Source organism: Fusarium oxysporum, chromosome 3, assembly GCF_000149955.1.
Source record: "Fusarium oxysporum f. sp. lycopersici 4287 chromosome 3, whole genome shotgun sequence".
In the NCBI taxonomy this organism is placed as follows: domain Eukaryota; kingdom Fungi; phylum Ascomycota; class Sordariomycetes; order Hypocreales; family Nectriaceae; genus Fusarium; species Fusarium oxysporum.
The window spans coordinates 3088164-3102804 of NC_030988.1; the positions used below are offsets into that span (position 1 = coordinate 3088164).

General features: G+C 49.1%; 1 protein-coding gene across 1 annotated transcript; it reads left to right on the forward strand.

The window, feature by feature from the left end:
* Window positions 1-329: 329 nt before the first annotated feature.
* On the forward strand, window positions 330-7224 carry FOXG_06634 (uncharacterized protein; the record flags this gene model as incomplete). Its single annotated transcript, XM_018385321.1, has 5 exons — window positions 330-2126; window positions 2877-3422; window positions 3495-3910; window positions 3961-5566; window positions 5620-7224. 5 exons carry the CDS (start codon window positions 330-332, stop codon window positions 7222-7224), a joined length of 5970 nt encoding a protein of 1989 aa, XP_018242619.1.
* Between the last annotated feature and the right edge of the window lie 7417 nt (window positions 7225-14641).

Sequence of the window (14641 nt, forward strand, 5' to 3'; positions counted from 1 at the left end):
GCGATCAACGCTTACAATTTCCAGACCACAGCACAAAATTCTGGTCTCGTATAGCTTAATTGGGTACCTGTGTGCTTGGATAACTTGAAAATACATTTTTTTCGCCTCACATCTACGTTGCGGTTGTATTACGAGGGTTGGAATGAACGACCTCGAGGGCCGTCGGAGAATAGAATGCCGTTGAGCGTTACATTTTCCTATTCTGGACTAGTAAGCTTTTGGTGTGAGCGTTACATTTTCCTTATCTGGTTAGCCCGCTCTTATGGCCCAAAATTCTCAATGCGCTATTATGTGAGATCAGCAGATTTCACAAGCAACACAAAACAACAATGGAGTTCCGATTCGTGGACGAACACGACCCCGTTGCACTGCGTCGACGTCGCCTCCAAGCGCAACGCACCCAGAGATTTCGGCAGCGACGAAAAGAAGAACAATATATTGAGCCCTCAATTTATCAGGCCGAATCGTCTCAGACAGTGGACCAGACTGCCGCAGACAATGTGCAGACGGCACTAGGTAACGATTTGTTGGCCGACACTGAGGAATCCGGACATGATACAATCTCTCCCGGGGAACTTCTCATCACCTCTAGTCAGGAGGACGGAAATCTAGTCACAATCGACACTGGACCAGACTATTATGATGAGGAGATAGTCGGCGCCGATAGTACCGACGAGCAGGAAGATCAGATGGAACCTAGGAGTCCAGATGTCTTCGCTGGAATTCAAACAGGTCGCCCTCATGACAACACCTGGAACGATTTGCAGTACGCCACACAGAAGTTTATCCAGCAATATCTTGTTGGAGTACACAGTTGTGGCGCTCAGGAGCATCGAGAATCTCTAGCAGCGCATATAGAAGCTGAGGGAGCGTCCAACCATCATGGGATCGCAAATCTGTTCCCTCGTAGCGTTCCTCATACACTCGATAAACAGTATTTCCTCGAAACGCAAACTTGTAGTGAAACGCCTGGCTTGAGCCCTACCCAATGGCAAGAGCTATTTTCTGGTCATACGCCTGGACAATTCGAAGGCAAGCCTAAGCAGGCCTGTCTCCACGCCGAAAATTCACGACCGACTCCTCCGGGTGTTTCGTTCGACATCGATAGTATCTTGGGTTTTATGACTTCTCCTGCAACAGCAATCCACGGGATTCGATTTTATTCTGCTCCTCAGTATGGTCAGAATATCTCCACAGACGTCCACCTAACTTTGGATCGCCTAGACCCAGATCCAGAGCGGCCCCGGTTGATTCCATCGCGACTGAAAGACGTGCCACATTTCATCTTCGCGAGGGCTGAAGGCGCCGATTTCATCACATTTCACCTGTTCTTTCCGCATCTGCCATGCTCCCGCGACTTCAATCGGTTAACTGACGAGCAACTTTCGCGGTGGTTTGATGATATCTTCTATCCAGCTGTCCGTCAGGTCTATGATGTCGATAGACTCCAGCACTTGCCCGCAAGTTATCGTCACGCATTGGCTACCTGTCGAGCTCCTCAGGTAGAGAATCATTTGTTCGAGGCCCCTAGTCGTCAGGCTCAGCTACGGATGTCCTACTTCCTGCCACCGCAAGGCATGCAGCAACTGTGGGACCATGTTCTCACAGCAGTATGCCAACCGGGGTATCAAGACTTTCGCGATCCTGAGTTATACATGGAGGCAAAATGCACCAAACTTTTTTTCAAATATCCAGATGCCCCATCCGATCTGCTGGAGGTCATGAACAGCTTCGACTGTAAGCTACACCGCATTCTAGATTTCTCACATATGCGCAGCGACCGGTTTTACATTGATGTGGGTAAAGAAACCTGCCCGATGCCTAATGGCGTCTCATCACCTGAACCTCAGACATACCTCTGGCGGCGTTGTTGCATCCGTCACCACCTGGGTCAGCTTTATGATGGAAATATTCCCAAGTCCGGCCAAAATTTTTACCATGAGTCAATGCTTCGAGATGCTGGCGGTATGACTACGTTGACGCCTGTAAGGTCTCGACTCCGCCGTGGGGGTATTCTTTATGACCAAATGTACAGTCTCACCAAAGAGATCGTAGACGCTGCTCGCACATATCCATTTCAGAATCCAGATCTACGGCATTTGGCGTTAGATCCACAGTTCGCAATGGTATGCAAAGCATTAGCGGCAAGCCAGCTTCGGGCAAGAATGTCCATTCTTGTTGGCCACTATGACGAGGCATATTTTGTAGAGTGGTGGCAGGGCCCTTCTCAGCTGGTAAAGAGCAAGGGATGGACGCGTTGTGCTTTGGAATCCATCGTACCGCTAGGCTTGATATGGGTTAGCCTAACCCGCCAGTCAGGCCCGTAATCCCGCGTGTTCTAGTGGCCCGTGTAAATGAACTCATTTATTTATTGCCGTACTGATCAGAGCACGACATCGAAGACCTGTCAATTGTTTACGAACGCCGTGCAGCTTGCGTTGCCAACTGATAAAAATGATAGTCGGACATGTCCTTTGCTCGCTGTACGCGTGGCGTAATATGAGAGGCTGTACATAAGCGCGCGGCAGCACCAATCACAGACAGGCTGGTTCAGGCAGCTTTTCAGCTCTGACCGGCACGTACTTACCCCTCAGCTTCAATCCGACCGTTCGCTAGAAGACCAGCCCACGATTTGCCTCTCCAAACTGTTTCTTGAAGCTGAAAAAGCGACTGAGGATCGGAAGGATGAGCCCACAAAGGCTTGTTGAAGGCCTCACCCGGCTGCGTGACCATTTTAGTACTCGTGATCGGTCGCGTAAGAAGCGGAATCCCGCCGAACAAGTGAGTTCACGCATCTCGGCTGCTTTTCTAGGAGAAGCCTTCATCGTACCGACTCTTTACCTCTTATCCACTTGACTAACAACACCTGTACCTAGTCTTTCCCATCCGATCATGCTGATGCTCAGGTACAGCCGCAACCTCAATCCCAGCAGCTTTCTTCGACCGCAGTGCACTCTACGGCTATAACGGCCACCCCATCACAGAATGTCCCCGTACAGACTGAAGCCAACGAGGCGGATACGCAGTCTGAAGGGAAACCCTCAAGTAAATCAGACCTATGGGACAAAGCGTTGGCCCATCTCAGCGAGTCGGAATACGATCGCGATATAGTCGTTATCGTCAAGGCATTCGCCGAGAACTCAATCGGCGACAATGCGACTGCCGATGGCAGGTCCAGCTCAACAGAAGATCTAGCGAAAGATATCAGTGAGAGGATGGCGCAAGCCATCCAAGACCGGCAACACAGCAGTGAACAACGTGAATGGAAGGTCACAATCGGTGACAAAGAATATTCCGTGCGTGGCCTGGTCGATAAGACTGTAAACATTCTGAATAAGTTTGTGGGCGTGGGCGACGTTGCCGTCAGCTTTGATCCTGTTCATGCTGCTCTACCATGGGCCGCTGTTCGATTCGTTCTTGTGGTGAGTCGCTTTGGGGTCTGCTGCATGCCATGTCGAGATGGCTTGTGTCGTGACTCGAGCTGACTGAGATAGACTTTAACCGCCAGTAGTGAACTAAGAAGTCAGATTATCTTCGGTCTTGCCAAGGTTACTTCGTTGATCTTGCAGTGCGATACCTACCGGCGTATATACATGGCCCGCGACCCCGCTCTCCGACCACCAGCAGATATTTTGGACCTTCTGGAGACGTCCATCGTCCAGACCTACGCCACGTCATTGTTGTTTCTCGGTTTTGCGATCCACCTCCAGGGAAGCAGGAGTCGTACGGTCAGCGCTCCGTTCAAGATGAACGAGGTGGAATCGTATATTGAGAGCCTGCAGGAGAGCGGAGATCAGCTCAGCCAAGCCGCCGATAACTGTGAAAAGAATTGCAGCCTTCAGAATCGGGCGGGGGTCAAAGAGCTGCTCAGTTACGCTAAGGAGTCCCATCAAATCATGCAAGCCCACAGGTATGTCACTCAATAAGGAAGCCAACATAGTGCTAATGATATCGTATTAGCGTATTACTGATGGATATCCATCAGAGGATGGTGTTTGATAAACTAAGGACCGCCGAAGGCGCTGCGTATGATTCTCACGCTAACGAACACGAAGCTCGATGCCATCCTCAAACCCGAGTGGATCTCCTCGCTCAGATCTACCAGTGGGCCGGCGACCCGGACAGTGAGTGTATTTACTGGCTGCAGGGCATGGCAGGTACTGGGAAGTCCACGATATCCCGCACCATAGCCTATGAGCTCTCCCGAAAAGAAGTACTCGGGGCTAGCTTTTTTTTCAAGAGAGGTGAGGGCGATCGTGGAAAAGCAGCCCGGTTTTTCCCTACCATTGCTACCCAGCTTGTCCGCCGGTTGCCTTTCTTGATGCCTCATATACAAGATGCGATCGAGACCGACCCCTGTATTGGCGAAATGGCTGTCAGCAAACAGTTTGAGAAACTGATCCGGCTACCTTTGACAAAAATACCGAGCAGCCCTCAAAATCCCTCGACTGTCGTAATCGTTATCGATGCTCTCGATGAGTGTAACCAGGAAAAAGACATTCAGGCTATAGTTAGTCTTCTTCCTCAAGTAAAACAGATAACATCAGTCCACCTGAAGTTCTTCGTGACAAGCCGACCAGAAATTCCGGTGTACGTTGAATTTAGGAGAATCCGCGAACCCTACAAAGATTTCATTCTCCACTTGGTTGACGAGCCTACAGTTGAACACGACATCACAGCGTTCTTGAATTCCAAATTGACAGAAATACGAAACGGCTACAATATACACCCCTTAGGTGGTCAACCTCTGCCAGAGTCCTGGCCTTCTTCGACAGAAATTCATGACCTAGTCAAGATGGCCGTTCCCCTTTTCATCTTCGCCGCAACTGCTTGCCAACAAATCCAGAAGGGCAAACATGGCGACCCTGAGGAAAATTTGAAGAAGATACTAGAACGCACCGGCGGGACACAGATCTCCAAGCTCAATGAACTGTACCTTTTCGTCCTAGAACAACTCCTCGATGACCCAATTGACTCGGGGGAAGAACTCTTGAAACGGTTCCAAGAAATCGTCGGCGCCATCGTGATCCTAGCCGATCCTCTCTCAACTATATCTCTCGCCAAACTCCTCGATATTGCCGAAAAAAGAATTCGCCATGTGGTAGGCCTGCTGCCTTCAGTTCTCTACATCCCGTCGGAACGGAGTGCTCCTATTAAGCCACTTCATCTGTCGTTTCGGGACTTCCTGATCAATCGCGATAAGCACAAAACAGATCAATTCTGGGTTGACGAAAAGGAGACACACAAGAGGTTGGTAGTCAGGTGCTTTCAGCTGCTGATGCATGACGACTGTCTCAAGAAAGATATGTGCGACCTGCGAACGCCTGGAGTTGCACGATCGGATATTGACAAGGGCAAAATCGACGAGCGCTTGCCGTTAGAAGCTCAATACGCTTGCCTTTATTGGGTCTATCACTTGAAGGAGAGTCATGAAAGGATTAGAGATAGGGACCAAGTACACGAATTCCTTGAGCTCCATTTCCTCCATTGGCTAGAGGCGTTGAGCCTCATTGGAAGGATATCAGAGAGCATCGGATTCGTAGACGGGCTACAGAGCATAGTCGATGTAAGTCATTCACCTCCTGCGTGTTACGTATCTACTTACGGACATTTTTTTAGCCCGAAAAAGGTGCCCAAGTGCTTGGCTTCTTGCGTGACGCGAAACGGTTCGTGCTCAACTACCGCTGGATCATTGATACTGCACCACTTCAGCTCTACTCTTCGGCAGTTGTGTTTGCGCCAAAGCAGAGCATCGTACGACAGACATTCAAGCATTATTTTCCTGGGTGGATTTCCTTACTTCCAAAGGTGGCCTTGGACTGGAATGCAGTTTTACAGACTCTGGAGGGTCATACAGATCAGGTTACCTCTGTGGCCTTTTCGAATGACGGCAGCCATATCGCATCGGGATCAGATGACAATACCGTCAAGATATGGAATATGGAGACGGGTGCAGAGGAACAGACTTTTGAGGGCCATAGCGGTTCAGTCAACTCTGTAGCCTTTTCGAATGACGGCAAGCGTATCGCATCGGGATCATATGATAACACTGTCAAGGTATGGAACATGGCGACGGGCGAAGAGGAACTGACTCTTGAGGGTCATACGCATTCGGTCAGCTCTGTGGCCTTTTCGAATGATGGCAAGCTCATCGCATCGGGATCAGATGACAATACCGTCAAGATATGGAATATGGAGACGGGTGCAGAGGAACTGACTCTTGAGGGTCATACCAACTCAGTCAACTCTGTAGTCTTTTCGAATGACGGCAAGCGTATCGCATCGGGATCATATGATAACACTGTCAAGGTATGGAACATGGCGACGGGTGCAGAGGAACAGACTTTTGAGGGCCATAGCGGTTCAGTCAACTCTGTAGCCTTTTCGAATGACGGCAAGCGTATCGCATCGGGATCATATGATAACACTGTCAAGGTATGGAACATGGCGACGGGTGCAGAGGAACAGACTTTTGAGGGCCATAGCGGTTCAGTCAACTCTGTAGCCTTTTCGAATGACGGCAAGCGTATCGCATCGGGATCAGTTGATAAGACCATCAAGATATGGAAGGTGGCGACGGGTGAAGAGGAACAGACCCTTGAGGGTCATAGGGATTGGGTCGCCTCTGTGGCCTTTTCGAATGACGGCAAGCGTATCGCATCAGGATCATATGATAACACTGTCAAGGTATGGAATATGAAGACGGGTGCAGAGGAACTGACTCTTGAGGGTCATACGCAATCGGTCAGGTCCGTGGCCTACTCGAATGATGGCAAGCTCATCGCATCGGGATCATATGATAACACCATCAAGATTTGGCACGTTGCGACGGGCATCAACATTGAGGCCTTTGATGCGGGCCTATATACCGACGTCTTATCTTTTACTGACGATGATTCGGTTTTAGTCACTACTGCAGGCCGTCTCAGACTTGGGTTTCGAGACATTAGTACGTCACACTCGATCGAGAGCGAACCAAAGCTGGGTAGTACAGAGGTCCAAGGAGAAGTGGATGGCAGATTAGGCTTCGGGATCAACCGTGACAATACATGGATTACAGTGGGTGGACCTGATGGACGTAAAGTTTTATGGCTTCCACCTGATTTCCGGCCTGGTGTGTCGGCCACTTCAACCGAGGGTTCACGAACTGTTGTTATTGGGTGTCGGTTAGGAAGAGTAGTCATCATTGGTTTTGCACCGTCTTCGTCCGTGAATGGAGTTTAGGTTTTGTGGATTTATCAGATCAATTTAGTACTATTCGATGAGCCATAAGCCGATGCGTAGACGACGGTGCAGGTCTACTGTACCAATTACCACTGGTAATGGGCCCAATACCAACTTTTGCGGCCCGTGCACCTTCCCCTTTTGGATCTTTAGGGGTTTGGGTCAATACAAGAATATTTGGTCTGTGCGCCCTCTCCAACTTCCCAGGACCCCAGCGCTGATTCCGTCAACGCGAATAAAAAGCACCTTTCGTATGGCAAAGGGTATGCCAGAAACTCAATTATAATAAATGCAATTTGGGAGCTTTGGCGCCATGTCTCCTATTCACATAGTCTTATAAGACCTTAAAACCTGATGCTGGCATCTATTTTACTTGGTGTCCTTTATTACCATACACAACCCCCCTTTCGACAGCCCCACCCTTTCGTCAAGCAAAAAAAAAAGAGGACCACCAAAAATGGACAACTTCACTGGTAAACAACTCGGCCAAAATGAGGGACATATGCAAAATGTCTCATCTCACAATAGCGAACAACTATCTCTATTGGAATTTAGGTCTTTTGATAAGCCGTCCTGACCGCGTGGTCCGTTGGTGGGGTACGGCTTCCTCTCTCACTTCAATGACCGAGCTAGCCTCTGATTCTGACTCTCGCTCGTCTGAACAGACAGATTCCACCACGACAGACTCATTTTGAGTCTCCCCTTCAGGTATGGCTTCTCCAACAGCTAAAGTCTCCCCGAGAGTCATAAAACGCCTGTTAGGATTCGGTACCGCCTTCCTCTTCTTCCCTCTCTTCAGCCGAGCCAATTCTTCCTCTAGGCTGGCAATCCTCTGTGTATGCACCGCTACTGTCTGTTGTTGAGCCTCAAAGCCCTTGGCTATCACGTTGTACCGTCTCCGCGTCTTTGGTGTTTTGTTCAACCCAAGATCACGAATTTGACGGCTCGTCTGTGGAGTATCGTCCGAGCCAAGATACGGCCTAGGTTCAGGAGTCACTCTTGGGCCGCTGTTTGGCCTATCTTCTTGGATTTCAGGGTGTCGCAACGCTTTCGCACGTGAAATGGGCCAGTTGCCAGTGACCCTCCAGCCAGACAGTATGTTCTTCTTAGTCATTCCAACTCGGCGAGCCTTGGCGTAGGCCCTGATGAAATTAACCTTGTCCATCGGAGCGGAATCAGTCAACGAGGCGAACCTTTCCAGCTCTCATCGATATGCAGCCTTTAACGAGTTGAAGACTCCATTGTCTAGTGGCTGGAGTCCATGAGAGCAGTGTGCTGGTAGATAGCAGCAATAAACGTCGTTCAAAAAGCACGTGGCCATCCATTCATCCTTCCACCACTCAGCACTGATCGTGAGATGGGGGAAATGGAGGACATACTGTTGCATGGCTTCCGTGACCATCTAAGATGATCAGTCTCGCGTCTGACTCGTCTGCAGGTGTAGTCTGGGGCAGATAGACTCTTTCAAGCCATTCAATGCCTATGTGGTCATCAGTCCACCCGTTGGGTGAAGTTATGTAATACCAGTCTGCTATCTGCTTGAACTCGTCAAGGAACCATTGTTTCTGCAGTTCCTTCCCCTTGAAGATTATGCCAGGAACTAAAGCGCGGCCGTCAGCAGTGACAGCTTCGATAAATGAAGTCCAATTCCGAGTCTGTGGTCCCTTGAGGAAGGCCTTGCGCTTCGGGTCCGCGCTTCCAACAACGAAGCTATCTAGGCCTGAATGAAGAGAATTAGTCGGTCAAAATTCAAGCACCGACAAGTAATAGAGGTGAATACTTGCCGAAACCAGTCATAATACCGCCTTCATCAACGTTGACGGTGTTTTCAGGCTTGATCCAGCCATACTGGCCATCCCGGATATCAAAGTACCAATGAACCGCTTTCGGGGTAAAAGAGTCGAACCTTTTAGCTGCTTGACGTCTACCCATCTTGGTCTTTAGGTCTGCGCGGCGATTGATAAACTTGATCACCCAGTTGCGTCCTAAGTCGGGATGTTCGCCCTGCTGTCTCAGCAGGCCCATGACGCAAGCGCGGATCTGACTGTGGGACGGAGCATAGCCCAAAGACTCCTGACGGAGTATCCAGAAAGCGAGCCTATCTTCTTGGCTCTTGGACAAACGTCGGCGAGGCTGGATCTGGTCTTCAGCGGCCCCACGGCCGTTAAGTCTATCGATGAGGGTCGTTCGGGGCACTCCTCTTCTCTGGGCCGCTTGAGGGGGTGAAAAACCATGATCGGTAATGTCCAATATGGCCTCAGCCATATCGTCCTCTGTATATTCCCATTGAAGTCGTGATTTAGGCATTTTTCTGCTGTTGTCGAGGGTAAAGATCAAAAATCACGAGAAAGAGCGGTGAGGAGGTTAGTGACCATATTGAAAATATTTCAATAGCATGACTTGCATATATCGCGTGCCCAGCACATCCTCAACAGGTCAAAATAATTATCTCCACTCATTTCTATAATCAATAAATGAAGCTTCTTTTAGGTAGCTATTTATTCTGGCCAACTTTCGTATAAGTGAAGTTGACGAATTTTGGTGGTGCTATTTTTTTTTGCTTGACGAAAGGGTGGGGCTGTCGAAAGGGGGGTTGTATATGGTAACATCTGGCATGACGATGGCGGCTCCGCGCTGAGGTCGCTCCCCTTCCTCTTCGATGTGTTCCGGCAGTGGAGGGAAAAAGTTGGCTAACATCTCCTCGGCCTGTTCAATGCTGTTGGTTGTGCGGGCGCCGTCAGCCCTTGTAAGTTGGGGTACTTTGCCAAATGCTCTATCATTTCCAGACTTGAGATACTTTGCCCCCTTCCATATGTTGTCGTTATCTGCTAGAAACTCGTTCCAGTGCGTCTTTTTCTGCTGTCTGATAGCATCATGATACTGTTTTGCTGTTCCCCTGGCCGTCTCCTCAAGCTCCTGACATGCCGATCCTGCTCGCCTCAATGCTCTGGTGCGATTCCTCCAGTGTGTATGTATCTGCCGGAGTTGCGTGAGGTCTGAGGTCCACCAGCGTTTTGCATAGGGTGAAGGCTTAGCTCTGGGTGTCAGAGCGCGAACCACCTCTAGCGCCACTGCCATAAGCCTGTCAGTCTTCTGCTGTACGGTACCTTCTTCCGGGGTGGACTCTAATTCTGCGGCAATTCGAACGTTGATTTCCTTCCATGGTGCGTTTTTGAGCAAGAGCCGTTCTTGAGCTTGCGGTACCGGGACCGAGACGTCGAACTCTGTCTCAATAGCACAATGATCAGATCCGTGCTCGGTACCGTGTATCATACACTTGACAGTCGAGGATGCTAGGTCCGCGGAAGCAAGGACCAGGTCAACTGTTGTCTCAAAATCCCCACCACTCCACGTCTTCGTTCCTCTCGGGAGTAGGCTCAGAAGATCGAACTCATTCATAAGGTTAATGATCTGATCCGCTTCGCCTTGCCTCGTCAAGCATATGTCGTCTCCTCCCCATAGCTGGTCGTGCCGGTTGAAGTCTCCGACAACTACCACGTCCACTAGTCTACCGGCCTGTCTTCTTGTGTTTAGGGTGACCTGACGCAGAGCGTTGCAGGTGTCTTGTAAAGCTTGGGCGTCTCCTCCTGGCACATAAACCGAAACAACCAGAACCAGCCGCTCAGGGAGTCGCAAGATGGCTGCCGTCATATCCGCTGTCTCAATCGGTATCTGCTCCGCCTCCACATCCTTGTTTACCCACAACATGCTTCGGATCGGCCATCTGCCCTCTCTCCAAACCGTGGGGACCATCTTAACCCATCTGGGGTGCCCCATAGGGACCGTTAGTAGCTTGCTGTCCTTTTGGTGTGCCTGGGGCTCTTGGATCGCTATTGCTGCGTGATCTTGAAGTTGCTTATCGTTCATAAGGCTCTCGTGTACCGTACCCTGCTTTCTTACATTCAGTTGAATCACCTGCAACGACTTACTCATGCCGTCTGGGGTGAAGTTTCAGGCAATTTCTACTGAATGACTCATGCGGACCGCTGCAGAGAGCGCACTTGGGTATCTGTTCCTGGCACTCACTGTGATGGTGGCCCTCGGCGGCGCACCTTGCACACACTCGATTCTTACTGCACGAGAATGCCTTGTGACCGAGCTCTTGGCAGTTATAGCATTGTTCCGGTCCAGTGGTCTGCTTAAATACACTCGTATATGCCGATTCACCTGCGACGAGAAAGTAGTGTTCCTGCAGTAGCCTCTTGGCATCGGCGCTCTTAGTTAAGTAGACTACCATGGATCCATATGACTTGGGGTTGACCTTCCGGCTCAGCCAGGCTACCTTGGCAATCTGGACTTCATTCTCCTGGTTTAAGGTTTCTATTGCTCCGGGGAGGATGTTAAACTCCTGGTCAAAGACGGCCATACGATTCATGCTATCAACTTTGATAGGATACAGTTGATCCCGAAGAACTCTTGCACCTGGAGCTTTCCTGGTTTCGAGGATGGTCTTGATGTTTTGTATTTCTTCTTCGTTCCTACCTATAATCCTAAGGCGGTTGGCATTCCGTCCATCTCTGGTCACTGCGACGCATCGCCAGTGAGGTTGGTCACTCGCCTGTCGCATCTCCTGCTCCACGGTCTTACGAATCATTGTTGGTGTAACGTCTCCAAGATGGTCTTCAGGAACTCTGGATGTGTCGACTGTGCAGAACACCGGTTCTGGAGTTGCCGATCGGGCTGCAGATGAAGATTGACTGGACATGCTGGTGGATGTCATCCTAGCTGCGTCTGCATACGATTGAACCGACGACCGTGGTGTTTCAGTCTTGTTCAGCATGTCTAGCTGTAGTCGAGTCTGCTCCAGCTCGCCGCACACCTGGGTGAGCTGGTCTCGGACTTGCGATCACTGAGCTTGGTGAACTCGAGCTGAAACTCAATTGATTAGATAGTCTGTTATGTTTTTATTGTGATATTTATTTAGAAGGTTGAGATTTTTGTCTCGCATGCTTATCGTGCACGTTATAATATATAAATACTTTTAAACCCTAAGTTAATCTTAATCTATTAGAGATTTATAACGTACATGATAAGCGTGCGCAACAGATAAGCGTGCGCAACAGATAAGCGTGCGCAACAAAAATCCCTCACCTTACATCAATACTATCTAATCAATTAATTCTTCATTAAATAACATGTCTCAATCTTTTAAAGAATCTCAAATTATTCTTGCACTTCAGGCCTATCAGACAGACCCAAAATTAAGTCTGCGACGCGCTGCAAAAATCTATGACGTCTCCTTTGATGCCCTTAATCGCCGACACCATGGCATTCCTGCTCGTGAGGATTATATCCCGAGCTCTCGGAAATTAAGTAATCTAGAGGAAGAGGTTATAGTCCAGTATATCCTTGATCTAGATTCGCGAGGATTCCCTCCCCGGCATTGTGATGTTGAAGAAATGGCGAATCGACTACTTACTGACCGCGATGCGTTACCAGTTGGCAAGCGCTGGGCTATCAATTTTATTAAGCGGCAACCACAGCTTAAGACGCGTTTTCAGAGGAGATATGACTATCGCAGGGCCTAATGCGAAGATCCGACTACTATTCGCAATTGGTTTAGGCTTGTAGAGAACATAATCGCTAAATATGGCATCCGATCAGATGATATCTGGAACTTTGATGAGACTGGCTTTATGATGGGCGTAATATCAAGCGGTATAGTCATCACCAGCTCGGAAAGGCGTAGAAACCTAAAATCAGTCCAGCCTGGAAATCGGGAATGGGCTACGGTAATTTAAGCGATTAATGCAGAAGGCTAGGCGATTGATCCATTTATCGTGGTTGCAGGCGAATTTCACCTTCAGAACTGGTATAAAGAAAGCAACCTCCCGGCTACCTGGGTTATTGCCACAACCGAAAATGGCTGGACAAATAACGAGACGGGCCTTGACTGGCTAAAGCACTTTAATCGGGCTACAACTGGCCGATTAGTTGGCGCCTATCGTCTTTTGATCCTCGATGGTCATGAAAGTCATCGGTCAGCCGATTTCCAGTTATATTGTGAGGAGAACAACATTATTACACTCTGTATGCCGCCTCATTCATTACACCTACTTCAGCCCCTTGATGTCGGGTGCTTTGGGCCGCTGAAAAAGGCATATGGTCGAGAAATAGAGCGACTGATCAAAAGGAGCGTAACCCACATCGAGAAGACTGACTTCTTCTTGGCGTTTTATATTGCCTTCCAAGCTACTATAATCGAGAAAAATATTAAGGGAGGTTTTAGAGGAGCCGGGCTTGCTCCCTTTGACCCAGAATATGTCATCTCGAAGCTTGATATGCAACTATGGACCCCAACGCCTCCCCAGGAGGTCACTGAACCTTCGACCCCTTGGACTTCAAGGACCCCAAAGACAATACTAGAGACCCAATCTCACTCTAAGTATCTGCAAAGAAGGATCAGAAATCATAAGAGCAGCTCCCCTGAGTCAATAATTGAAGCTGTGAAGTATTTTGAGAAAGGACAGAGCATTCTTCTACATAAGATAGCCTTACAAGAGGCTGAGATCCGGGAACTTCGTCAGGCAAATGAGATGCTTAGCCGGCGGCGTAGGGCAAAAAGAACACGCCTACAGAGAAGAGGGAATATGACTATAGGGGAAGCCTAAGAGTTAATTGATCAGGCAGATGTGAATACGCAGATAGTAGCCGAATCATCAAGAAGTGGTAGTTAAGGAAGGTCAGAGCGACCAGGTGGTCGGCGTTGTGGTGTATGCGGCAAGACCGGTCATAATGCAAGAACCTGTCAGGAGGGTATTCAGACTACTGAAAATTGATATAGTAACGTGTATGATAAGCAAGTGGGCCATCCAAGTAAGTGGGCCACTTCTTGTATACCCTTAAGGTAAAAACTAAAATAAAAACACCACAAGCTATCTAATTAATTAGAACTACTCGCTATACTCTCCTCTAGACGTCTCAATCACTACCTGACAGGTCCTTGCATTATGCCCAGTCTTTCCGCATACACCACAGCGCCGAACGCCCGGTCGCGCCGACCTTTCTTGACCACTACTTCTCGACGATTCGGCCACTACCTGCGCATCTACATCCATCTGATCAACTACTTGCCTTGATTCCCCTGCAGTCATCACCCCTCCTTTCTGTAATCGAGTTCTTTTTGCCCTTCGGCGTCGACTAAGTATCTCATTTGCTTGTTCAAGGTCATTCATCCTAGCCTCTACTAAGGCTAGCTTATGCATGACTGTGCTTGTTCCCTTCTCAAAACACTTCACAGCTTGAATAAGTGACTCTGGAGAGCTGCTATGATGTCTTCTGATTCGTTTCTGTAAGTAAGCAGATTGAGATTGGACCTCAAGAACTGTCTTTGGGGTCTTTGAAACCCATGGGGTTAAGGGTTCAGCAACCTCCTCGGAAGGCGTTGGAGTCCGCAGCTTCATATCAAGCTTTGAGA